Source organism: Centropristis striata, chromosome 16 (genome assembly GCF_030273125.1).
Source record: "Centropristis striata isolate RG_2023a ecotype Rhode Island chromosome 16, C.striata_1.0, whole genome shotgun sequence".
Lineage (NCBI taxonomy): Eukaryota > Metazoa > Chordata > Actinopteri > Perciformes > Serranidae > Centropristis > Centropristis striata.
The window spans coordinates 14861160-14888372 of NC_081532.1; the positions used below are offsets into that span (position 1 = coordinate 14861160).

The window sequence follows — 27213 nt, forward strand, 5'->3', positions numbered from 1 at the left end:
TAAAAATCTGATGCACCTTCAACTTTTATTCAACATCACAACTCCTGTAGTAGACATTTGGTCTGAGAGAACAACAGACTATGGATTTCTAGTAGTATGTCTCAACAGAAAAGCACTACAAGTATGAAATGACAAAAGAGAGACAAGAAGGTTAAAACATGGCTACAGGCCTGCATGCACAGAACGATGGGGTATATCGAATTGTCTCCTCTAGGTGAGTGCTGTACAAACTGCCCAGCTACCATTCAAACGGTAGGCCAGTCAATTCTGTGCAGGTAGCATTGTGTTCATAGAGCTGTCTGAAACCGAGTTGCACGCACAGTCTGGTTTACATCACACAGTAGTGTTGGGTAGCATCATGAACGACAAATCCATTAAAAAAAGGCACAATCCCATCCTCAACAGTCACCCAGCAAAAAAGCTTAGGGAAACATACAGGCTGAAGTCATCAGAAACTAAAAACTACAAGTCCCACGGTTGCATCCAACAAAATGCTCTGTGGATGGATGGTATAGCAGCAACTTGAGTTACGAGAACATCAAATCGACTGAAGTGACAGCACACAATGTGTAAGAGTCTGTAAAGCAGTCTTAGTTTCCACTGGTCCTGGGTCAGAAAACAGTCCTAAAGCATGTGTTTTTAAACAGACAAAGCATGTTTATTTCAAACTAAAACAAAATGCACCCAACATGAGAACATCCCTCTGTTTCGTTTTTTTTTTTCTTCCTCCTGGCATGTAATTTTTCTGTTTGTGTTCACTGTATAATTGGAAACAAATTACAGACATTTATTTTGGGGATACAACATTTTCATGTTTTCATTTTGAAAAACGTTCATTTTTTTCCAATTATAAGCAGCTGTACTGGTCTCACTGTATGCAGGCTATTGGTTCTGCATAGAAACAGAAAGCATTGTAGGACACCACAGAAGCATTCACTGAAAACTTTGCAGCAGCGTTTCAAAAAGAAGAGGAGACAGAAATTGGGCCAGCAACTGCCTTTTTCAAGTATGGTGTGTAACTGTATTCAATCCGTTGTCGAACAGCCAGGATATTTTTTACTCTCTTCCATAGGAAGGTCAAAGCGCATTTTCTCCATATACAATTCAAACATTTTGGTAGGCAATTCAATAAAATTCGCCAAGCTTAGATTAAAACGTGTGAGGTGGCATTACAACTTAAAAAAGGAAATAAAAACACAAACATAATTGTCTATCAATAATTCAGCTAACGAGCCTTCTATTTAAGTACACTGGTATTTGTGAGAGATAAAATCATTTGTTATTGGTTATAATAATAACAATAACTGATGTGAGTCAGTATTCGCCATGTCCCGTGTGGTGGTTTGCTGACATGAGTACAGAGAAGAAGAGACAACTTTACAAAATGATCTTTTACCTACTGAGTGATGATTATGTCCCCTCAGTGTCTGTGACAGTGTCTACCACTGGCTGACTCGCAGCTTCCTCCATGGGCTCACTCTGTTCATTGTCTACATCCTCAGGAGAGTCAAGCTGCTCCTGCTGCTGCTCCGGATCACTTTCAGGGAATGCAGAATCAGGAGAGGGTTCTTCAGTGGGCTCGGGAGAGAGCTCAGGGGAGGCTTCGGGTGTAGGTTCAGCCACCACGCTATTGTCCAGCCCAGATCCGTTGACCCACTGTGGTTGGGGTGAGGAGACTGTATCTTGTGACGCCTCCTCATCCTTCTGTGAGCTTTCCTGCTCCTCCAGAGAGTGAGTCTCTTCAGGGGGGCAGGCAGCTTGTGTGAAGGCCACGGGTGAGTCCTGGGATGAGGCCTCCACCAGCGGTGAGGCTAGGCTTGGGCTCTCAATGTCTGGAGAAGTGGTTGATTTGGAGAGGGAGTGGGTTGGGGACTGGACTGGGGACTGGACTGGGGACTGGGCTGGGGACTGGGCCGGGGACTGGACCGGGGACAGGGCTGGGGACTGAGCTGATGACTGGGCTGGTGACTGAGCTGGGGACTGGGCCATGGGCTGTGAGGACGATTCTGTTTGTGGAGGGGTCTCAGGTTGTTGTGGTGAAGACTGGGCTTGGGTGGGAGCCTCAGTCAAAGGGCTCTGACCTTTGCTGTCAGGTGACAGGTCAAGTGATTGGGTAGTGGGTGGCGACTGTGCCTGAGGTGTCTCAGACAGAGCTGGGGTCTCTGACTGGGGCTCGGGCACAGCCGTTTGGCTCTGTGATGGAGGTGGAGACTTAATCTGGACCTGCGGCGGCGGCTGATTTAGACCCAAGAGTGGGGGCTTGCCTGGAGCTTGAGGCAGGAGTGGGGACTGGAACCGTGGCGGAATCTGGGGATTCAATTTAAGTGGTGCCAGGAGTTTGCCTTGGTTCAGGGTCAGATTGGGATTAAGAGATGGTGTTGGAAGCAGAGGTGTAGGCAGAGGGAGAAGAGGCGTCCAGCCGCCACGTTCACGATCCCTCTCGCGGTCTCTCTCTTTGTCCCGGTCTCTGTCACGTTCGTGCTCTCTGGGGCGGTCTCTGCCTCGCTCCCTGTCTCTCTCCCTGTCACGTTCCCGCTCTCTCTCTCGGCTGTGGCGGTTACCGTTCATCTCCCTCCTGAAGTCAAAATCTCTTTCATCTCTGTCTCTTTGCCTGTCCCACGGGCGTCTTCGCTCATCGAGGTCTTGATGTAGTTCACTGTCAAAAGGTGCGGTGCTACCACCTCCCCCGCCACCACCACCACCACCACCACCACCACCACCACCACTACGGTTCCAGGCTGGAGGCCCTCCAACAGCTCCAGTAGTTGCCGAAACTCCAGCTGCTCCTCCTGCTGTCCCAGGACGGCTGTCGAATCGGTTGGGGAAGTTCTGCCCAGGTGTGGGCCGCTCCTCCTGGAAGCCCTTTGGACCACCTGGGGCCTGTAGACCTCCTCGCATGCCATCTCGCTCATCAAAGTCCCCTCTGGTCTGGTTCCAACGGTTATCAGGAGTGAAGCCTGCGAGAGCCTGCAGACGTCCCACTAGGCTGGTCCTGGCTGGCTGAGTCCCTGGGGTCTGGAGCAAGGGAGGCCTGCCTCCTCCTCCGCCTCCTGCTCCACCGCCTCCAAGGGGCTCCCTATGCTCTGGTGGAGGGGTCCTCAGCAGGCCTGTGCTCTGCTTTTCCATTGGAGGGAAGCGGTAGTCCTGGTCTTTGCCCTCATCAGCTCCAGAGGAAGACTCATCTTCTGCCTTGGATAAGTTTTCATTAGTAATGTTGGGGGCCCTGTTGAAGGGGTCCAGCTGAGGGAAGGGAGTTCTGGCACGGACTTGAGCCTGGAGGGAACTTTCGAGGAGGCCAGCAGCCTGCTGGACGGGCCCCTGCTGCATGAGCAGCGGGAAGCGGGCAGCAGCACCAGGTTGGAGGAGGTTAGGTCGCACATCCAGAGGCAGCAGGCCAGGCATTCTCTGCCCAGCCAGACCAGACTGATGGAGCTGGTGGGTGAGTGAAGCCGTGGGGTGCATGCCAAGGAGACCCATCCCACTGCGGACTGCATTCTGCATGCCTGGGGACAAAACATGACAGAAATAAATGTTAAAATTCTTCTCAACTAAACACAAATAATGTTTACACCCACAAATCAAAACACATGTAAAATATGATCAAAGTGTCCACCAGATGAAAATATATTAGTCTCTTTCATGCAGCAACTTGTTAGCATTGCCTCACCTTGCAGAGTAAGCTCAGCAGCAGCATCCATACCCTCAGACTGTGAGTTTTTATCATTAGTGGCTTGCTGAGTCTGGACTCCCACTGGGTTGAACGCACCAGCCATGAAGCCGGCTGGGAGGGTGCTGGTCGGAGGAATCATGGCACCGAATGGTGATTCCTTGACAGCTTCTTGGCTAGCTGCCACTGAAGACTGCACTAGAGCTATAGGTGGGTACAGGGGAACACAACAGATTTAATATACGCTAATAAATTCAAACTCAATGCCTGAAAAGGACACGTCAATTTATAAGGGCAGCATGTCATGAATACTCACAAGTGGCTGCTGAGGCCATGGCTGCGTTTTGTGCTGCCTGCATAAAACCTGCAAAGCAGAAAATATAAATCAGACCTACAGATATTCCCATACATATATACACAAATATTCTTTATATGAGTGTTTGCATCATTTACCTGGCGGAGGCTGTGAGGCATTGAAGCCAGCCCTTATGAAGGGTGGTGGCGGTCCGTAGCCTGGTGGAGGTATGCCCATGGTGACAGGGAAGGTAGGAGGCACCAAACCTACTGCACTAGAAACAGCCTGGGCCACTGGGAGCTGGATGAGAGAGATATGAGAAAGCGTGCAGGCAAAACATGGATAAGTTAATAGTAATGGCTAAGTTCTCATGTCCCAGTAGCTGCCCAAGCCCCTACTAAGTCTCTGAAAAACATTTGGGTTAAATCAGGTCAATCAACCAAACAATTCTGTGGACAAAATTAAAATAGTGAGTCTTTCCTGCACTGTACTGTTCGTATTCTATCCACAGATTGACACAGTCCCTCTTCAGTACCTGTACAGGCATCATGGTGACCTGCTGGCTGTAGGTCTCAGTCTGGGTGTTCGATGCTGCTGTAGTTTCACTGCTCACTGGCTGAATAGTAACTTCCTTGGCTGGCTCAGAATTCTTGGCTGCTTCCCACTCTGCAGAAACAGACATAAAAATGAAAACAAAGTTATAAACTGCCATCCAATTTGATGTTTGGATTTGTGAGTTTAGTTGTATTTTTTCCAACTCAATCTTATATTTTCTATGAGGGTGGGGGCCCCAGTGGGATTTCTTAACAGATTTAAAGACATTACCATTACAAAACAAACCACAGAGGGAATGGGGTAGAAAACAAATCCACTTAGATGATTAAATGTGTGTTTGGATGTCTGCATTATGCTTTCATCATGTGTGTACAAACATGCCTGCCTTTCCTACTTATATATAAACAAGCATTGCTCCTGAGTCAGAGTGTGTAATGTGTGTGTGTTAAAGGAGGAAGTTAACAAAAACATGTGCTTCTCTTCACCATCATTAACGGTCTCCTGGTCGATTATTCCTCCCTCAGCAAAGCCATCCAGGTCATCCACCTTCACCTTCTCCCAAGGGATGTAGGTGACGCCAAGGTCCACATCCCAAAACTGCTTGTACTCTTGCTTTACCCCTTTGTTTAAAGCCCATGCAATCTGGATCACACACACACACACACACACACACACACACACACACCACAAGGTCAAGAAACACCATTGTTCAAAGTCATTTCTGGAGGCACACAAAGAGCCATGTCCCTTGCAAGCTAAACCATCTCTAAGGTTTCACTATTCCAGGTCAATAGAAAATTACATTACAAGAAACCGCAAGGAGAATGAGAATTCAATGAATTAAATTATACAGGTAATGCGCACCTTGATGACTTTGGAGCCGATCTTAAAGGAGCCAGTGCTGAGCTTCTGGCGTGCGCGGTACGCATCCTGTCTGTGGACCATACAGATGTAGGCACAGCCTCTGGGAGGGATCATCTGCAGGCACAGACACACAATCATTACATTACATAGGACATGGGAAGGTTAAACAACAAGTCATGACCATGCAGTGGAGAATGGCAATAGACTTAGATTCATGAGAAATGTGTGAAGGGGAAAAGTAGAGGGCGTGAATGTTTAACATAGAGGAATGACAAATAAATAAAAAAGATGGAGAGATGAGAATAAAAAGGTCACTTTATGGTAATGACAAATTGAGTTGAAGTGCATATGACATTATTTGATGATTTTAGAGATAAAAGGACGGGATAGCATGCTGTAGAGGTCTGCTTACATTAATAGACTCAATCTGGCCAAACTCTTCAAATAAGTTGGTGAGGTCTTGCTGCGTGGCCTTTTTGTCCACCTGGCCCACCCACAGAGTCGTGCTGCACACTAGATACAGGTAGAGGGGAAACAATTATTACTCCTGAGAAAATCTCTGACAGCAAAATATTAACATATTCTGAGATAGTGACTTTCACAATGACTTCCACTGACCACTCAGAGTCTTGGATCGGATGGGAGGCAGTCCTTTCTTCTGCCGCTCCTTCTCTCGCTCTCTGGCTCGTCTTTCACTTGAGTAAGACCGTGATGACTTCCTCTTGCGGTCTCTGGAGCGTGAGCGTGAACGCTTGCGGTGTTTGCGTTTACGTGAGCCGGAGCGGGACCTGGACCTTCTCCTTTTCGGAGACCTGCAGAGAGAAAACATAAAAACATTTGAAATCCTTTCCAGAGTGACTTTCATGTTGCTGTAACACCACGGGCCTGCTCTTTCCGAGCATCAACACCTATTTTCGTAGTTCAGAAGTGCATTATCCACTTCTTAACGCATTACTGTGAGTTACTAGCAAGTGCTAGGACTACAGCAACTAATATTACAAGCTTGTATAGGCCAATAAAGGCTGCTTTAATTGACCCCTTTATTTGAAGATTCAATTCATTGAAGTTTAAAACACACTGACTGAACTAGATTTGAATCCAGATTTGGTACCCATATTACTATGATATAAATGTTTCAAACATCCTCATTGTGAAGCACTATTTAGTATCTGAACAGGGTGATGCAGATCAGAAAAATCAAAAAACATACATCAAAATAAATAAGTATCAGAAAAACAACACACAACAGGAAAAATAAATAATAATAATAATAACAATGTCGAACAACAGAATTAACAAAATATAAAAGAAAAGTAATAAAAAAAATAAATGTTTTTTTTTTTTACATCTATAGTAATTCCACCTATTTGATTAAAAAAAATTACAAAAACAACTTTATGATAAAAATGTGAAAAATAAAAAAACTGGTAAGTCTCAAATTTTTTTTATTATTATCCTCAACACATAAACATCCCCAAGGCAGAACCAGTTCCATACAGTCTACATGGATACATCTACATCTACATCTTATAACGGTATTGCATCTGACCTTCAGAGCAAGTCAGCACTTTTCTAATGAGGTTAAAAGATCGCAGCTTCTTCAGCTTATAAAACAACAGACAATTCAGCAACATTCCCGGCACATTTAGAAAATGTGGGACTGACCTGGAGCGTGACCTTGACCGTGTTCTGGAGCGTGTGCTTACTATCTTCTTCTCCTCTGCCTCAAAGATCTCCTCATCCATACCATCTGGGCCCTCGTCCAGATCCATGTCCTAAAAAAAGACAACATGATTCAACACCTCTCTACACAGAAAAACAAGGTAATGGATCACACCTCTCTAGGCCTACAATATACTAAGTGCAGTCCTTATGATGAGACATTCGTTCCATTTAGTAAGAAAGTAAATTATAACAAAAGGTATAAATACCTGCTGTTGGTTGTCTATGGAGTCGTCCACCTTGTTGTCTTGCTCAGGAAGCTGTGCCTGGCTGCTGCTCTGAGCAGTCGCAACGGAGTTCTCTTGACCAAAGATTGAGTCCTGCCCCTCTATGCTCATAGCCTAAAGGAATACAAAAAGAGTGGTGTACCCATTATGATTCTTTTATTAACAAAAGCTCAGGAGCTCACAGTTCTTGTTAGGGAAATAGTGTAATGTCAGGATGAATAGTTGTTATTGTAAGAGGTTGTACGTGTGCAGCTTACCGATATATGTGCCATTCATTTTCACACAAGATACATTATTTTGTTTGTAAAGCTATTTAGATTAACTCCAGTAAGTTTAGTATAGAGCGCCACAGTAATAAGTTCTTCAAGCAGGAAGTAAGTTAGCATTTTAGAGCCCTGGGGTCTCTCCTCTCAAACGCAATGAGGATTTTGAATGGGTTTGTGGTTAGATGCCTGAAATAAGGTCTGCGGTTAAAACCAGCTCGACAGATGCATTTTGTTGTACGACATTAAATACGTCACTTTGAATTTTGAAGTTTCACTATAGCATGTTAGCTTTTTACTTCTGTTGGCTGCATTAACACGTCAAACATCATAAAAATGGTGTTCATCTGCAAAGGTGATCCTGCTGAACAAAACACGTAGGCATCAGAAACGTGTGTTTGCCATAGAGCTTATTTTGTGCATGATCCAAAATCCAATGCAGAAATCCCATGGCTAACTTTCAGGTTATCCTACAAAAATACATAATTTAGTTTGCTCTTTATAATGCAACTTGGGTATATCTGTTAAACTGTGTCAACCTCGGGTACTCCCTCAGGCCTGAAAAACTTGGGAAACAGTGATCTGTGTGTACCTACCTTCTGCTGGTGCTCTAAAAGCTGCTTCTGAAACTGTTCCAGGTTCTGCTGTTGTAGCTGCTCAGCCAACTGATGGAAGAGGGAGCTGTTGATGGGCTCTGACACCATGGGCCTGGAAGTGGTTAAAATTAGATCAGTGGAGGTGGTTGACCCAGTGAAGGAACTCTGGATCACTATAATGTTAGCTTTAGTGTGGGAGAAATAACTGTAGTCATCAAACAGACTGAACTTACAGTTGAGATGATGAGGAGTCCTTTTTAGAGTCTTCATTGCGTTCAGAATCATTCCCGAAATCAAAAGGACCCAGAAGCTTCTGCCAGGAACACACCACATAATAATATTAGCAAGCTGAATCAAGCTGATGCAATGAATGAGAAACTTTCAATTGCTGACTGCAGCATTACCTTATTAAAAGATGAGACCCTCTGTTCCAGGGGGTTGAGGCTGTTGGCAGTAGCGGCGGCAGTGAGTTGAGCTGTCAGGGCTTGCAACTGCACCACCAGGCCAGCGTCCAAGGCCTGCAGCAAGGACGGCTGGGGCTTCTGTTGCTGCATCTGTAGACTTTGTACCAGCTGCTGCAGCTACATCAGGTCATAACACAGAGTATTAGATACGATTCAAACACCAACAGCTACAAAAACTGCAGAGGCTCCTCGAGCGTAGTGTTGCTTAACTACCCATAACCACATAGTTTAATTAAATGAGATGCTGGCTGGGTGTGCTCGCTAACCTGTTGTCCCTGGGGACTCTGTAGGATCTGTGCCACAGCAGCCACAGTGTCGGTGTTGGTGATCTGGGAAGCCCAATCAGGCAGACCCTGGACTATGTTAGCTGGGGTAGCCGGAGTAGCTGGGGTGCCTGGTCACAGAAACAAAGGGGTTGTAATATGAAGTAGGGCTAGGGTAATCATCATATGGTGAGGTGTGTTTCCCTCTACTTGTGTGCACTTTGACTGACCAGGTGTAGTATTGTTGACTGGAGCAGCACTGCTGGGCATGACAGGTGTGACACTGGGAGGGGGAATCCCTGCTGCCATGTCCAGTAGAGGCTGGATGATGTCACTTTTGAAGACCGCATTCTTTTGCCACAGGTTCAGGACTCGCACAATCTTACTCTGGAGACAGACAAGATAACAAAAACAACTGATATAACAAAAAAATACCAAAACACTTTTATTTCCGAAAGGTGTGACCTAAATATCTGCCAATATGATAGAAATAGGCCAAAAACTAACTATTTAATTAAGAACAAATGTATGAGGTTTCAGTCTTGCAATCTTTATCAGATATTATTTTTTATTAATTTAATGTGACCTTAAGAAAATGTGTAATTTCCTTTTTACTACATTTTTAACGATAAGTCATATTTTTCAATTATAACACGTGATTAAAACAGGCTGAGGCTGCTGCCAAATCCTGCTTGTACACCTATTCCTGTAAAACTGAGGCATTTATCAAGGATTAATATCAACTTGACATGAAACCATGACAATTCACAAAAGCCACAGAGAGGAACACAAAACCCATTAGAAACTGTCTGACCTTATCATCTGAAGGGCAGCGGTAGAGGTGCTGGAACGTTGCAATGATATTCTTGCTGAAGCGCGGGGCAAAAACATCCTTCTCCGTGCCAAACTGGTGCCGCGACTGTCTGACGATCGAGTCGATGACGTACAGCCCAGGGACCTTGTATTCTGGTTTGCACTGACGGTACAGAAACAGGGAGCTGGTGTTAGGATATTTTAATCACGGGTAAACAATCGATGAAATTACTTATATGCATTACTCAAGTGATTAAAGTACTCATTGGCAGTGCTTCACTTGGAGTAGAAAACAAGTAATTTGTGAAATTAATATCAGAAAATAAATAATTTTGAGAAGTATGTACACAAATTATTAGGATCTTCCTGCCATTTATGAAAAAGTAACTTTTGACTGATTTTACTCATTATCATGCTAAATTAAATGTCCAAATGTCTTGAAAAAGTGTATCTTAACTTCCCAAATTGTACTGCACTTGGCTGACAATCCTTGTTTAAAATACTCAAATAACTCACCTTTTGAATAAACTTCTCCACACTCTGGACAACATGCTTGTAGAACTGAAAGAGATGCAAAGGAAAGACAGCATTTTGAGTGACAGGTGTTTTATGAACAGTAAGAAATTAGTTTTAACATTTTCTCTTCCAAGCCATTTTATCCTCATTTGGAGAAGATTGCAAAGGATTTATCAATGCTGAAGGTAAATTGTGGGGTTTGGGGTGATAAAGATGCAAAGAATCTTTCTTCTTTCTTAAATTGGTTAATAAGTACTATCAGAATTCTCTCTAGTTTTTAAAGTTGGAATCCAAGTTGAACACTAAACTCTGGTAACGTTATTAGTGGTGGTCTCAGCAGTCTTATGCAGGAGCTTTCAGAAAAATGTTAAAGAACAGAAAAACTAAAAACAAAATTTCCAGTAGCCATCACATAAGAAACAGTCATCTAAGTGAGGCCTGTTCCAGCAAAACCATCCTTCAGGTCATTGCTTCCAGTTGTTAAAAAACCTTTCAGCATCCACCTGTATTTATGTGAGTATGCAACAAGGTCACAACTGTAACAAATCAACGACCAGAATGTCTGACACAAATGATCTCTTTCATTACGTTTGTTCAGTCTACGGCCTTGGTAGAATCAGTCCATGAACTCTTTAGTCAAAATGGGGCCATTACAACATAAAAGGTAGCCAGCCAGCAAGAGGTGAATATACGTCTATTAACTAACAGCTGGCAGTTTGGGAGCTTGCCACATACTGGCTGTGCCAGTGTTCAAAGCATTAATAGTTTATGACAGCTTGGCTCAGCCTTACGTTATGCACCAACCATAACAGTGGTTGAAAGCAGACAGGTTACCTCGCATTGATGATGACCTACTTAAAAATGTATTATATTGTTGTTGTGAGGTGTGACAGGAGCAAGAAAAAGCAGCACCAAGGATCAAGTTCAAGTTAATGACCACAAAAAAACCCAATTATTATGGAGCTTTCCTTACAGCCTGGCCTGGAAACCTCTGCTTTAATCTGTAGGCTGTGCAGACTCTGCTGCACTTTTTATGCATGTTTAAGTTTGAACTGAGAAAAAATGTAACCACAATAAATCAAGCAAGGATAATACATTTATGTAGTTCTTGTGATTTTGGGGAACTTTATTTAGGTGTGACTACTCACTGAAATAGTACTACTGTGCCTTGTTTACTACTACAAGACTAGGCTCCAGCCAAAGTCTCTTAAAAGTATGTCAATATAAGGGAATTTGTAATTCTACTATATAATGTGCAGAGTTAAATTAATGGTGACAATAGCAGCCAGTGCTCGTCAGTGGGTGATTTCTTTGGCTGTCTACACATGGTCAGCAGCAGGATCACTTTATGCCAGCTTGAGCCGTTGTTTACCTTACAACAGCACCACCTTGGCTGCTGTGCACTACAATTGTCTCTGCCCCTGCTACTGATATTTGACCTTTAAAATGGTTTTAGTCCAACATATTTATCTGACAGAGAAGATTACATTTTTTGGGCAAAATTATATAAACTATCTACACTCTGCACATTAAATCAGCGAGCAAAGCCAAGACCACTGATCAAATTAGACAGCCTCAGACTTTCTGAGGTCAGAAAAGTGTCGTGCAGGTTCACAAACCATGCATGATGATGTACAAAAATATTAAAAAATCGGTACAACTGAAAGGTTGCACATTAAGGGTAAAAACTTTTTAAATTTGGTTTCAAACCGATAAAACAATGTTTTTTTCAGCCACACCAATGGATGTCGACCAGTGTGGCAACATTTTCTAAATAAAAGCACAAGTTCTATAATCAGCCAGTAGATGGAGCCAAAGTACAGACAACTGCAGCCAGAGTTTATGGTTCTTCATCACAGGGGCCGTAGAAAGGAATAGAGCCATTTAAATTCAAGGTCAGATGCCACTGATGAAAAGTTTGTCAAGCAACTGCAGACATGCTCACAACATATTATTTAGGTTTAGGTTCACATGTAAGGCAGTCAATCAAGATATTTTGCTGTTTTATTACAAATGCATTCCAGCTGTCAAACTATTAGCATTTTACTAACTGTGCGTGAAACACATACCATTTTGCTTTCAGTAAAAAAAAAAAATTTTAAGCCTTTGTGAAAATTTCTTGTAAGCTCCATTACACAGTCCATATTAACACATTTAAAACACCTTGCACAGATCCCAGTAGCTGAAGCAAATTCAAATGATGATTATGTAATGTAATAAGGTTTTAACAAGGCACACCAAAAAAAAAAAAAAAAGATTTGAAAAGCATAACCAATGGCAATACTAATGTTCAGGAATAGCAGTACACCTTTCATAGAAAAAGATTAACAAATAAACGGCCAAAAATTAACTCTGGTACTTAGACTACTTCTGTAGTAATCTTGCATGTTTAAATGCGTTTTGTGTTTAAACAAGTTAAACCTAGTTATTCATGCTAGCAAGGATTAATACAGTAAGCTTGTTTTGCTAAGATTAATACTCTTGTATTTCTCTGTGTTTTATAATTGTTATTGCAACTTTCATTTTTCAAACTGTAGCTATATCCAACTTTATTCTCAGCTCATTGCTTTTTCACATACGGCTGTAGAACTGAGTGCTCGGCCGTGTTTCAGTTCAGTGAGTACTATAGTACTGCAGTCAGATGAAATCAAAATTAAAAAATACAGAGATCACTTAAAAATCCCACATGATCGACCAAATTCAACGAAAATTGATTGATCGATTAATTATCCCCATCCCTACTTGCAACGCCCTTCAGACTATGTTGTAAATAAGATTATATACTTAATTAGCTTTATATTTACATAAAAAAGATGGAACTGGCCTGGAAACACGTCAAGCATCATCTCACTTTCTGTACTTTTTAACTCAGAAGCAGCTGTGATTCCTCAGTCAGGCTTGCAGTGACTGAACAGTGTGAAATTGATTTGTGTCAAGACACTAGACACACGATGCAATAAGCTGTAGCAGCACACTTGCAAGTAATCAGTAGCCTTACTAAAGCCTGCAACGTTGTCACTGAAAAGAGCTGAGACTGAGACCAGAGCAGACAGGTCCCAGGCACTTTAAAGGTGGTTTAAGCAACTCAACTTGATGACAACATGAGCAACATTAGCCTTAGATAGAAAGTAAACCCATCTAATGTGTATCAGTAGTCCCAGTGAGCCAAGTACAATATAGTTGATATTTAACACCAACCAATTTTTGCAGGCAAAACATGATAGCATGACAATGAAATGTCAACAGGTTGAAATGTTGTAAAAGGTTGTCAAGCAAATCACACAATCATTTTTGAGGCTATAAGTGATTTGGAAAGCCGACCCAATCTAGTAGTGATGGGGACCCTGTTGAAACTTAAGACCACAGAGAAATACCGTCTGTTTTTTTGCTCTTCACAGAAGTGTGGCTTTTTCACAGAAGAGCATCTTTAGAAATAAAACACTGCCATGATGATAGTTATATTAATATAAGCTGACTAGGTCGGTAGAAAGGGAAGACATTTTAGCCTGATAGAAGCAGAGGTTTAGTTGAGGTATCTCTGTGTATTTACAGGAAGGATGCATAAAACTGGCTGAATGGTAAGAGGAAGTTAGGGGTGACAACATCATCATGAAATGTCCACATTATGAACTAAAACGTGACAAGTATTGGGGAAAAAACACCATTGTGAAAGAAGATTTTGACAGAAAAACTAAATCTATGAAATACTTACGATTCATTATGCTAAAAAATAAGAAATTATCTTTTAGTAACTTAAGTAACCATTTACTGAAGTAAATGTCAAAGCGGAGTCACAATGTGGATGATATAGAGAAAAGCAGATGGGGAAGAAGCAACTTGCAGAGTTGTTCTTAAAAGATGACTTAATTTACTTATACTTCCAAATATAATGAATGATGTCAGTTAATACCTTGAATACAAGGATTTGCACCCAACAAATTATTATAAGTATATATCACAAAGTTTGATAAGATACAGGTTTTAGGGTTTCTTTTTTTTAATGAAAATTGTGACGAAATGTGTTTGTCAATATTGTTTTTCATGACTAAGACGAGATGATGACAAGACAGCACTAATGCAATTAAAACAGCGGCAATATGAACATGCAATATCATTTACAAAAAAATACAAATTGTCTTTTCCTCTGTGCCCCTCTCTCAAACACACACGCAGCGTTCAGTCCATCTCTGCCCTTGTCCAAATCTTCAGTCCTGACAATTGTAGTACTACAATTTATAACAATTGGGGGCTTATGTCAGGTTTGGGTGGCTGATGAACTCATTACTAATAAGCAGAGCCAGGAGGACTCGGAGTAACTGCACAACTGCCTTCATAATGTTTTAACCTGCGTTTTTTTATCAGATAATGATAAGATGAAATCTTATGCAAATTAAGTTTGAGTGAAATGACAAAATGATTGGTTTCAGCTGGACTAGATTGATTAAAATGTTCAGGACTAAAAAAATAAATAATAAAAACATTGTATATGGATTACAGCAAAACTATTGGCCTGAGTTTCATTAAAGCTGGTGGAAAGTTGCAGCACAGCGGTGTCTAACTTATCCATGAAAGGGCCATGTGGCAGCAGGTTTTTCTTCTAACAAAGCAATGGCATGGTCTGTATGGTACCCAGGTTTAAGGTGGGCATGCAAGATGGTGTTTAACACATTCAGCAATACTTCTCACCATTATAAAGACAAACAAACGGGGCCCAGGGATTAATGAAAAGAAAAATTCACACCAAGTCTAATTCCTTGCTCATGACACCCTATAAGATAAAAAAGTTATCAAACTCTGAAACATAAGATGTCTTGTCTCCTGGTTAGTCTGCTTATCCATCAAACTTTTCAGAATTCATATATTGCATTATTTATCTCTCATAGCAAGTTTGCTCACTATGGCTCACGCTCAGTCCTTTTAGCTAATTCACATTTCTCAGCGTTCCCTATTAGAACGGACATTCTGCAAAAATGTTAGTATAAGCTTCCACCACCATCCACCTAACAATACGTCCATCAAGTTTTCTGGTAAGAAAACCAAGATTCCAAAAGAAGGTTGGATACTGTGAAAAACGCAATTATAAAAAGAATGCAATATTTTGGCAATCTTTCGCAACCTACAATCAATCTACAATCAACTACAAGACATTTAATGCTCAAACTAGGAAATTATTGTTTTGTAAATAACTACACTTTTGGATGAGAAGTTTTGATTATATTAAAAGTTATAAATGATGAGTAATGTGCTGTGGACAGGCAAAGCAGCCTACTTCATTTGCATTTTATTTAAATAAGTGGAGATGCACATCTCTGGCTCTCTCATCCAATGACTGTAGCTGTACAGTGTTGTGTTCTTGTCCTGTACTCACTGCAGCCAAGCAGCATCACTGCCTGTGGTTCATGTGGATTTAGATTTTTGCTTTGTGCTTACAAATACCAAACAAACAAATTAATATATACAATTTAAGTATAGAACGGAATTTGGTGTAGTGGTAAGAATTTGTGTTTGTGTTAACCCCTGTCCGGGTTTAGCTTTAGTTTTGCAGCTTAAAATAAAATTAACCATAGGCGTTGTAGTGAAATCATTGTTATGTGCAACAAATTAACAATTAAGGTTAAGAATAATTTATATTTTAATGGTTTAACATTTGGAATGTTTGTTTAAATTATAATTGTAATTAAACATGAACCGTCTCTGAGGGAGATTTTGTATAATCTTCATATATTTTTTATTCACACAAAATTTTCTAGAGTTTCTCAAACAAATAGAAACATGTGACTAATTATTATTCAGAATGACATCATCTGACCTTGCTGGGTGCAAGGTCAGAAACTGTCAGATCCTTTTATGCCCCAAAGGACAACCACGAGAGCTAAAGTGGTTGTCTAGAGAGGAGACAATCTGACTATCTGAGACTACTCAACAACAGACATTCAGCAAACTAGTGGGTTTACAAAGAGTCCAACTACAGCAGAAAGAGACAAAAAAAACAGCTTTCGGGTCAGCATAGTTTCACATTTCACTTGGTGAATTGTGGAACAAGTGAAAGACCAACTAAACATTGTTTTGGTGGGTTTTATTTTGTTTCCTTTGAGTCTGAACAAAGTGTAATTTACCATGATTTTACCAACTAGTCCTTGGGTTTGATCCTACCGAGACGTGACAGCAGTAAAGCTATTGTTTTCCAACAGTACGGTGCATCTGGTGTGAGCTCATGTGTGGCACCACACGTCAGGTTTTTCTAGGGATTTTTAGACTTGCATGAAGGTTAAAATATTCTCAACTTAACTGTGTAAAGAGCGGAGTCTTGCCGCTCAGCAATATCACACTTTATCCAGGAAGCCAATCTATTTTTCTTTTTTAAATAAAAGTAACAGGTGGACTTTACGACTTTAAAACTTTCTGTTTTGATGGTTGGCAGGATGTTTAAATCATTTTATTGCAGTCTTTTTACAATTGGGATGGCGATTTACTTTACAAAAATGATTTTAGTCCTTTCAGTGTTTCTGGTCAGGTTGGGACGGTGGTAAAAAAAAGCTAAGCTGATGTCATAATAGTGCTACTGGTACTGTCATGGCTGTTATATGTTGTAAATCAGGGATGAAAAAAAAGTATATCTGGAAAGCCAGAACACAAACTGCGTATATTAATGAGGAAAAGGTTATGGAGTCACATTTTACTACCTTTTAATGTACATTTAGGTTACTTTATTCTAAACACGATTGAGACACAGACTTTCTACATAGAGGTCTCTGTAATGACAGCTGCTGCCAAGTGTTTTGTGTCAGAACGAGTGGAGAATTAGACCTTTTATTTCCTGCATTGCTTTATATTTTATCAGATATTTAGGACTATAATAAAACAATGATTCTCTTTCCAGCTGAACTCAAAAGGTTCTGGCTATTATTTAAGCATGTATGGTAATAATATGATCTTTCATGTGACAGGAAGATAAGCTTATGTTTCTAGTAAACTAACAGATTTACACTATATCAACACTGAAACATTTATCCAGTATCAAGGAGTGGAGTCCTTCTAACAGACTATTTAAATAAAGGAGAAAAAAAAAAGACAAGTGATCCTGGACGAGCACTTCTACTCTGACACTTGATGAATGCTAGTCATTTTGTGCTATGGTTGTCTTACTATCAAAGTTATAGAGCTTAAGGGAAAAAGTGACAGAATTGTGACATTTGACAGATACTCTACTCGGGGAAGCAACAAGTTTCAATCACAAGTCTAAATCAATCAATCCACATGAGATTTCAGGAGGACTGTTTAAGGTTGTTATTAGGGGTGCACTGATCGATCGGCCGGCCGATTCTTTTACGTTAAAAACGATCTTATCTAGCGATCTTATCTACCTCCGCAAAGGTCTGAAAGTACATCTGCATGTACGCATACTTCTGCATGACTGTGTTGTATGTGTGTTGTATTATAATGAAACCAAAAACTCAGGACACTTTATTTATGGTTGCAATTCTTTTGTTAGTTTGTCCTGTAAATTGTATTTATTTTAAGTTCAATATTTTATTAACTACCTCAGACATTGTGATTTCCTTTATTTGTTAAAGAAAAATACTGCTGTGTTATTGTTTTTCAATAAAACAAGATTCAAACATTGAAGGTGTATGCTGTGAGTTATAAAAAAAAATCGGTATCGGCCAAAATCGGAATCGGCAGGTCAGACTTTTAAAAAAAAAGGTGATTGGTGATCGGCCAGAAAATTGCAATCGGTGCACCCCTAATTGTTATCCTCTTTCTGATTGCAAAAGTGAGATATATAAAATACTGACACGGAATAGCACACAAAAAGAGAAGAGACAGCCATCTTCTGCTGAAAAGCTGTTAATAGGCACTGCATCTGAGGTCAATCATTTCAGCAACTGTAGCTTTATCAGTAGCTGTGCACTGATGTCATCTCAAGAAAGTTATTCTAATTGTTGTTGGATAAAAACATGCATCACTAATTAGCCCACACTTTTCAAGCCAAGATACAGAAAAGAAAAATAAATAAAATACTTCTGAGACCTTCAGATTGGTTCATTTAAAAAAAAGAAAAGTTGTGAAGACAAACCAAGTCTTACAGGTAACGCGAGTTCTGACAATAGTGCAGTCCACTGCTACGTCTTCCTCTTACTTAAATTAAAGCATTGAGATTTGTTAAAGGTCTGCCACTTATGGTTCCAATTTTAGACTGGGGGAAGATATAATAATATTCTGTTTGCAATGAAATGTCCTAACTCAATAACAGTGATTAATTAAGAGGCTAGGTTATGAAGTAAACAGTTTAATCGTAAACAAGTTGGGTGTATAGATGGAACTGGTGACACAAAAAAGTCACACCCACAAAGCATGGTAAACAAGAATGTATCGGGGCTACTGGGGTGCAGGGAGAGAGGGCACAGCGAGCACCATGTCTGTGGTTCTGGGAAACGGCGCAGCTCATGTGAGGGGTGCTGTAGAGCTCACAGCCAGAGCCGTGAGCCTTTCATGGCTGACCTAGAGAGAGAATCCTCCCAGACCGAGCGCCCGCCCCTGACCTGCTAAGTTGAATCCCCCGGGGCAGGCTGCACGGACTGCCACCCGCAGAAAACTGTCAAAATATTTTCAGCACATTATGAAACTGTGGCAGGCCTACATATACTGTAGGTTACTGATGATAACCTAGACTGTAGGTATTTAATGGGAACCACTAGAATAGTTGTGGAAGATTAAGAGTTTTAATTTTGTATCAAGCAGCACAAAAGTTGCTGCATGATGACCTGTGTGTTGGATGAACTTACTCGACATCGCAGGTCCTGAGATGTGGCTATTGCTCAAGCACACATCGCAGTGTCAGTGCTGAAACAATATTGTGCAGCCCTATATCAAAACTTCAAAGAAGTAATGTGTAAAAGCATTTTAAATGCAAGGGACGTAATTTATTATAGATAAAGGGGGGTTTTAAGTAACATTGCAATGGCAACAAATCTAAAGTCATGCTTTAGCTTCTCACTCTGATGAAATAGTGCAGGCACAGTGAATTACTGGGAACCAATTGCGTTAAATACGATATACTTTAAAATTAGGCTCCATGGGTTGCATTCAAAATTAAATATACGAATCATTCATTATTATTATCATTATTATATTATCTCTCAAACTTTATATTTTTTAAGTGGCAGCCCTAATTTGTTGAAAAACACATGTTTTAAACACCAAGACCGAATCAACTCATATATTTTCTTGTCCTTACACAACATATGTGCCAATATAAAAATCAAAGCCACACTGTGTGTGCAGAAGACATTAATCACTGCTCCTCTGTCAAAACAAAGACTCAGAGTTTCTGTACTGTGAAACAGACATACTTCTGGGAATTAAATTACCATGTTAATGAATATTGTAATTAACACTTGCAAAGATTCTGCACAAGGCATGTTATGAAAAACACTCCCAAATAATATCCATCTAAGGCCTTCAGCAGCCATGTGCAATAAAGGGTATACATGTTGTGTCCATCATGTTGAAGATGAACGCAGGATTATTGAAACTGTGTGTTTAGTCTTAAAGCGCCAAGAATTTGGATCTGACCAAAATGTCTGATGGAATCTTCTCTATCTGAATCCTCAAAACTCCTGAATTTAAACACCACAACAACTACTGTTAGCTCAAGCTACATCAATATGCAGTATGAAGACTCAAGAAATGTTTTGACTTGACTATCAAGTAAGACCAATCAGACCAGAATACAAATATTGCCATCAGACAATTCAAGACGTAAATTAACAAGACTGTCCCTTTAACTTCCAACAGAAATCAAGAGCACAAAGCCAACATTGCCCAACGCATGATAACCAGAACAACCAGTACAGCCCACAGTGGCAACAGCAAAAATCCCAGCTTCTCTGGTTGTGTGGAAGTAAATTAAGTTTTAAATGATTTTAGTCTTCTTCCATCTTCCTTGTGAAACAACCCATACTCCTACCTAAGCTGGTTAGGGATTCTCTTATTTCTTTGTAACTCTCTCCACCCCATCCTCCTGCTTCACTTTCAGTGCTTTGGGGGAGCTGGGAGAGCTGCTGAGGGAAGGGGAAACAGGTGTTATTCACAAGCAAAATAAGGCACAGCAACACCAAAAGCACAGCAGTTCCTTTAGAAATTACAAACATGACAAGGAAACACATTGTCAGAAGACTGGTGACTAGACTTTTGCAGTCAGGCCTTGAAATATTTTTCTTCAATCTTTTTTTTAATGAATTAATTTGTTGTAATAATGACAACTACTACTACTACGCTGAGCAGTTTTGCATTTCTATTGAACTATGACCACAGATAGTCATAAAGACTGGGTCAGTGCAGGTGACATATCATTGCATATCATTAAGGGTTTTTTTGCAGCACCCCAACTTTTGTGGAATTGGGGCTGTAAACAAAAGGGAAAAAGGTTTCCAAAAAATGGTGTTCATTGCACGGGAGTGCAATATTAGAAGATCTAGAAGATGTGGACCTCTGTTAAAACCCTTTTTTACGATCCTTTTTAATAGATTCAAGTAATACAACACCTTAAATATGTTTTATGTTTTAAGTTATTGCTCATACATTATAGTGTGTTCAGTTATTGACTCCATATCATTTTGTTAATCTTATAAAAAGAAAAGAAGAAACAACAATCTTCCTTCAACATGTGATCCATGGACAGCTATTAAGAGTAATGTTTTGGGTTTTTGGTTTAATCCAAAAAGATCCAGGGCAGATCATAGACTAGGTGATCACAGGGTTCTGTAGGTTAAATTTAGATGTAATATTAAAAATATATATAATAATGTCACGCCAGAGGACATTTACAAACAATTCTTTTGTAGTTGTTGTTGTTGTTGTTGTTATTGTTTGAGATGCAGCCATTACTAATGATAGATGCTGTAAGGATGCGTTTCAGCAGCTGTCTACACAAGTCACGTAACTGCTCATGTTTCACTCTATTTACATGCAATCACTACCCCTTCTACTTTACAAGAGTGACTACAGTGTTTGCGTAAAATGCCACAACGATACGGCACACAGCAGTAGTGTGACTGAGTGTTCCCAGTGTAGACACTGGCAGAGGACATGGTGTTAAAATACTTGCAATATAACTGCGTCTAGCCTGTTTTAGTTTAAAATATTATTCCACCCAGCACTTGCAAGTACAAGCAATTCCACCGATGTTCTTCTTTTGTCTATGTAGATACAATTGGACATTTACAAAATCCACCAGTTAGATCTAACGTGGCTTCCAATCCAAAACGGCAATGATCTCCATTCAAAACAATCTGAACTCACTCAAACATTAGAAAGAAGCATTTAAGATTTCACATCACCTCTGTCAGGGAAGTAAAAGCCCGGGTGTAAATAATACAATGAATGATGGCTGAATTACATTTAGCCACTCGTTTTCAGGGTCCTGGTATTGTGCCTGCTTACTGTCACAGTGCCCTGCCTTGGTGGAACATTTAACTGATGGCTTCGTCCTATTCATGTTATTAGAAGCATCTTTGCTTTTCTTATACTGAGAAGTCAAACGTCTGTCATACTCATGGTGCAAAATGTTACATTAATTTGCTTTTGTATGGATCAAAAATAAAAATAATAAGCGATATCTCAATCACTTTCTACACTATTTAATGCAAGTTAATTTCAATAATTTGCTAATTGCCCAGGTTACATTTGTCAACAGCATAGTTTATAAATGCTTTTTGTGCAAAGCAAACTCCAAACAGCATGCGGGTATGCCAGACAAGAAGATTTTTTAGAGTGATGATATGTGGAATGGAAACCAACAGGTAAGCAGAAGCTACAGAAAAATTATTACTTTTGGGGGACGGGAAAATACAGGTTTCCTCATCAATGGCATTATGATCTCACATCTCATATGCGCCCACATAGGTGTTACATACTACATAGTTAATGTACTGAGTGTTAGTACATACTTAACGGTATGTAAAATACAAAAAAAGTCATCAAATTTTCATATTTTTAACAAAACACAAAAGTGCATCTATACACTTGATTTTTCTGCCCTTAACATCAACTCCATTTGTTATGATGGAGTCTTACAGAATCTCAATCCTGCTGTAGCCCTCTACCTAAAATCTCCATATCAGCCATATATTAATCATTATTCCAGTTGTATGGAAAGTGACTTGTGCAGTGCCGTAATGATGGGCTCTGCTCATTGTTCCGTACAGTGTGGGTGTTCAAAGTAGACACTATTAATTAACAAAAACATACAGTACGTAGCCTCATGTGCATCGTGGCTTGCTTGTTTACCCTCCAATCTAAATTCCTCTCAGTATCTCAAGGTATTCTCACTGCTTATGTTATTTGTGAGCCTACCAAGAACACGCCAGTGTGACATGAGTTTCAGTCTCAAGATCAACAGCTGGCTATGTACGGTTTTTAAGTAATGCAATCTTACGAGGTATTTGTGAAAGGGTGTAGTCACCGCAAATTGAAATTCTTATACATGCCTTTACAGTCTCATACAAAACTAGATAATTTAATAGCTATAAAAAAAAACCTAAATAATTGTTTCTTACATATTACACAAGTTTTAACAAAATATTCACAAGGGTAAATATGCTGTCAAAAACAATGCACTAAATTGTGTGGATGATTTTATCTAAGCTGACATTGCTTTGTAATGTATCAAATCACTGACATAAGGAAGAGAGATCTGCAGCTTGTAAAAGTACAATGAGGACACGCCGCTACTCACATTATAGTTTTAGTGTTATTCTATAGTTGACATGAGCCCACAGCTTCTTTGACATTATAATCGTTGTGTTCATGTTGGCTTGAGTTTAACCAACCACAATTTATCACACGAGATACAATAATGCATTTTAAGGATGAAAAACTTACATAGTGGACCTGCTCTTTCTCCCAAGAGTTATTTAAACTAAGTTTTTTAACATAAGACTCCTGCTCATATCTGGATGCAAATGTATTGGTCTTAACATGAGCACTGGAGAGCTCTTTTCTTTCATGAGCATTTCTTTATTACTCATTACCTGCCTCATCCTTTTTCACTACATACTTACTTTTATAGCTTTGATTCCAGACTTGGTGATCTGGGTCATCTTGGCCTTGGAGATGGGTGGCTTGTACTCATTCAATGAGTACAGCTGGAGAGAAAAAGAAAAAACAGAGAACATACTAAAAAAATAATACTCATTTAACGTGTATATGATTAGTAAGCATCATCCCCTTTCGTCTGCAAGCTTTGTTCACCACATCGTCACACTTAAAATAATCGCCTACGTCATTTTTTTGTCAAAATTGTTGGGTTTTTTTGCCTAAATCATCTCCTGATGACACCGGCCACCTATGGTAAAATCACCTACATCCTCAGTTGATCAGATCATGTGATTTTACCCCTTTAAGATATTTGCCTATGTCAAGTGTGTGACTTAAGTGGATTTATTATGCCCAAGTCAAAATAAAATGTGACTTAGGCAATTTTTTTAAACATGCCTTTGTGACTAAAGCAAGATATGGTAAATCTTTAATTTGAAGGTGTCTACATAAGAGTGACATGAGTGTGTCATAAACATGACATGGGATGAGTCATGAACATTATTGACACTTTGAAGTAACATTAATGCTCATACTTGTCATGTCATGTTTCTGACAGGCTTGGTGACTCTTATGTAGACACCTTCAAAATAAAGTGTTACCATATCTTGTTTAAGTCACAAAGGCATGTTCAAAACATTCTAAGAAAAACTAAGTCATTTATTTCTCTTATGTTACATAATACACACAGTGTTATTACTATGCCAATAGCCATCCTTTGTTACATCCTTTTTGAGTGAAAGGGTCAATAAATGTCATATGTTACACTTTTGGTGAAGTTTTTTGTGCTTCCTGTAAAACTTGAAAAAATGAGTTAGGCGATTACTTTAACTGGGTGACGACATGCAAAACCTTCATTTTGGATGTTTTTGTGCCTCTGATTCGGGTTATATGTTGTGATACGACCACAATAACAAAATAACCATTCACGATTCAACTATGGAATCAAATTCGTGTTTGTTGTAATCTATGAGAGGATGGTGAGGTCAGCATTTCCACTGATGCCAAAGCACAGGCAGACTTTAGTGCCAATGCAGACAAATGGGTGCGCTGCTAGCTTTGAATCCTCTGGTGGCTAACGGTTAACCTAGCTAATGTTAGCTCACATTACCTTTTCCTACTTGGTTATATAAGTCGTTTATGCTCTGTGCAACAGTTATGCTACATAGGGACACTAACTCTAATGTGGTCAGAATTGAATGGCAGTAATTATCTACCAATAAGGCAGTGAGTGCTTAGTATTTTACCCACGTCCATGTTAGCTAGTTAGCTCACCAAGTTATATCGCAACTGAGGCGGGTTTGCTAACTTGTAGCTAGCTAGTTAGTTGCCGTTAGCAACAGTATGTGGAAATTATTTCCTCGTGGCCTGGCAACGAAACACGATGTCTATTAAGAAACGTATTCTCTTCCCAGCTATAGTTCGTACAGTCAACATTAATTAGACACAGAGTATTTATCGCTGTATTGTTGTGCAGACAGCGGCCTTGCGTGAGACTACCCTCCTCTCTTTCTGCTACTTGAAGCTAAAGTTAGCATACTAGCTGCCGCAAATGTGAATAAGACAACACTCTGTACTCGTAACGTGTTCAGAATTATGCAAGAGCTTCAAACAAACCTCATTGTTGAAGGCTTTGACGGCCTCCATAGTGTTGCTCGTAGGTGACTGTAAATATTTACAGATATCTCCTCAATAACCGGTTAGAGACATGCATGCTCGACGTTTGATGAGATGGAGGAGACTGCCAATATGGCGCATAACCTCAATAGGAAATCTGCAGAGAGACCTGCGACTCCTAGTGTCAGTTTCGGGACATTACGAGTGGTACCAAAAGCTCCCCTTTGCTTTTTTTGTATCAAAGTATCGCTGTAGCTTATTTATATCGTCACCCTGTTAAAATAATCGCCTAACTCATTTTTTAAGTTTTGCAGGAAACACTTCAAAACTTCCCCAAAAGTGTAACGTATGACATTTATTGATCATTTCACTCAAAAAGGATGTAACAAAGGATGGCTATTGGCATAGTAATAACACTGTGTGTAAATGATGTAACTTAAGAGAAATAAATGACTTCGGCAATTTTTTGAATATGCCATTGTGACTTAAGCAAGATATGGTAACACTTTATTTTGAAGGTGTCTACATAAGAGTCACACAAGCCTGTCAGAAACATGACATGACAAGTATCATGAGCATTAATGTTACTTTAATGTTCATGACACATCCCATGTCATGTTTATGACACGCTCATGTCACTCTTATGTAGACACCTTCAAAATAAAGATTTACCATATCTTGCTGAAGTCACAAAGGCATGTTAAAAAAATTGCCCAAGTCACATTTATTTTGACTTAGTAAACATAATAAATCAACTTAAGTCACACACTTGACATAGGCCATTATCTTAAAGGGGTAAAATCACATGAGGATGTAGGCGATTTTACTATTGGTGGCCGGCGTCATGATTTAGGCAAAAAAAACAATTTTGACAAAAAATGACTTAGGCGATTATTTTAACAGTGTTACGATATACAGTCTATACGCTGTACACACAAGCGGCTACTCGTCTAGATCAGGGATGGGCAACTGGAGGCCCGGGGGCCTCATACAGACCCTCACTTGAAGTGGCCCTCAGTACAACTACATGCATTTGAACATGAAATCTTAAAAGTGCAGTGTAAAAATGGACAAAATTGTTGGTCTGCTGTTCTTGCACTGGAAAAAAAATCACAGTAAGTGGTTATTTTTTATTTGCTTCAAACCTTTTGTATCCCTATTATACTGTTATACATGCATTTGAGCATGTAATATGTTAAGTTACTGCACTGTAAACATATTTAAAATTGCAGTTTCATCATATCTGGTTAAGTGCACGGTCCTATATGTGGCCCTGTGGTAGTGTCGATGAAAAATTGTGGCCCCTTCCAGCATTTAAGTTGCCCATCCCTGGTCTAGATGATATGCCGTGGTGGAATCTAACTAAGTACATTTACTCAAGTAGGCTACAGTAAGTACAATTTTGAGGTAAAAGAAATCGACTGACTAACGCACACACCACTCCCACAGACTGTTTCCACGGAGAAAATGTGCACAAAACTGTAAGTAAAAGCTATTTATTAAACTTTCACCAACTATCTCCTTGTAAATAACCTGCAAATGTTCTGCTAGTCCTGTTGTTTGCCTTTTCCTGCTTGTATTTTTCCTTTTTTCAATTTTCTATAACTGTTATTCTATAACTTCTATAACTGTTATTTTTTTCAGGATTATGCATTATTCTCACCTATACATTTTCTCAATGCATGAAGAGTAGCAATCCCAAATTTTATTATACTTTAGTATAATGACAATAAAGATCTTTCTGATTTTGATACATGCTTTATTTCTGTAATTTTATACTTCTACTCCATTACACTAACATTGTGCTTTTTACTCCACTACATTTAGCGGCCAGCTTTAATTTCTTTTCAGGTCAAGATTTAACACAAAAACCCTCACATGATTTATTTAAAATTACAGTTTTTTATAAATGAAACCACATACTATATTAAGTAGATACAATTAACCCTAAATTTGGCACCTTTAAAATGCAGCTTACATTACTACAATAATAATAGTCCAATCATATTTCAAATATATATAACAATCCGAGTGGGGGCATTCTGCGTAACAAGTACGTTAAATTCTAATACCTTAAGTATGTTTTGATACTACTTTTATTTAAGTGTTTTGAATGCAGGACTTAAACTTGTAGTGGAGTAATTTCGTAGTGTGGTATAAGTACTTTTACTTGTGTAAGGATCTGAATACTTCTTTCACTGTTAATAATATGGTTACATTGATCGACCACATAAGTAACGTGAAAATTGTTAA

General features: G+C 39.7%; 1 protein-coding gene across 1 annotated transcript; it reads right to left on the reverse strand.

Moving 5' to 3' along the window:
• Positions 1-25393, reverse strand: scaf8 (SR-related CTD-associated factor 8). The gene is made up of 20 exons (XM_059353334.1): positions 24961-25393; positions 23310-23393; positions 10246-10290; positions 9731-9892; positions 9147-9303; positions 8920-9047; positions 8594-8770; positions 8423-8502; positions 8190-8301; positions 7313-7444; positions 7047-7156; positions 6000-6193; positions 5794-5894; positions 5382-5495; positions 5003-5159; positions 4498-4628; positions 4121-4262; positions 3984-4031; positions 3668-3871; positions 1-3503 (listed from the first exon to the last, which is right to left on the reverse strand). The coding sequence occupies exons 1-20, from the start codon at positions 24988-24990 to the stop codon at positions 1411-1413; spliced, it is 4401 nt and encodes a 1466-aa protein (XP_059209317.1). The 5' UTR covers positions 24991-25393; the 3' UTR covers positions 1-1410.
• Between the last annotated feature and the right edge of the window lie 1820 nt (positions 25394-27213).

Bases quoted from the DNA above. Each gene is read 5' to 3' on its own strand.
- scaf8 (XM_059353334.1), bottom strand. From the start codon at position 24,990: ATGGAGGCCGTCAAAGCCTTCAACAATGAG. The intron at 7,157-7,312 runs GTATTTATACCT...GTCTTTTTTTAG, and splicing joins CCATAGACAACCAACAGCAG to GACATGGATCTGGACGAGGG. The intron at 5,160-5,381 runs GTGCGCATTACC...TGTGTGATCCAG, and splicing joins TCGGCTCCAAAGTCATCAAG to ATTGCATGGGCTTTAAACAA.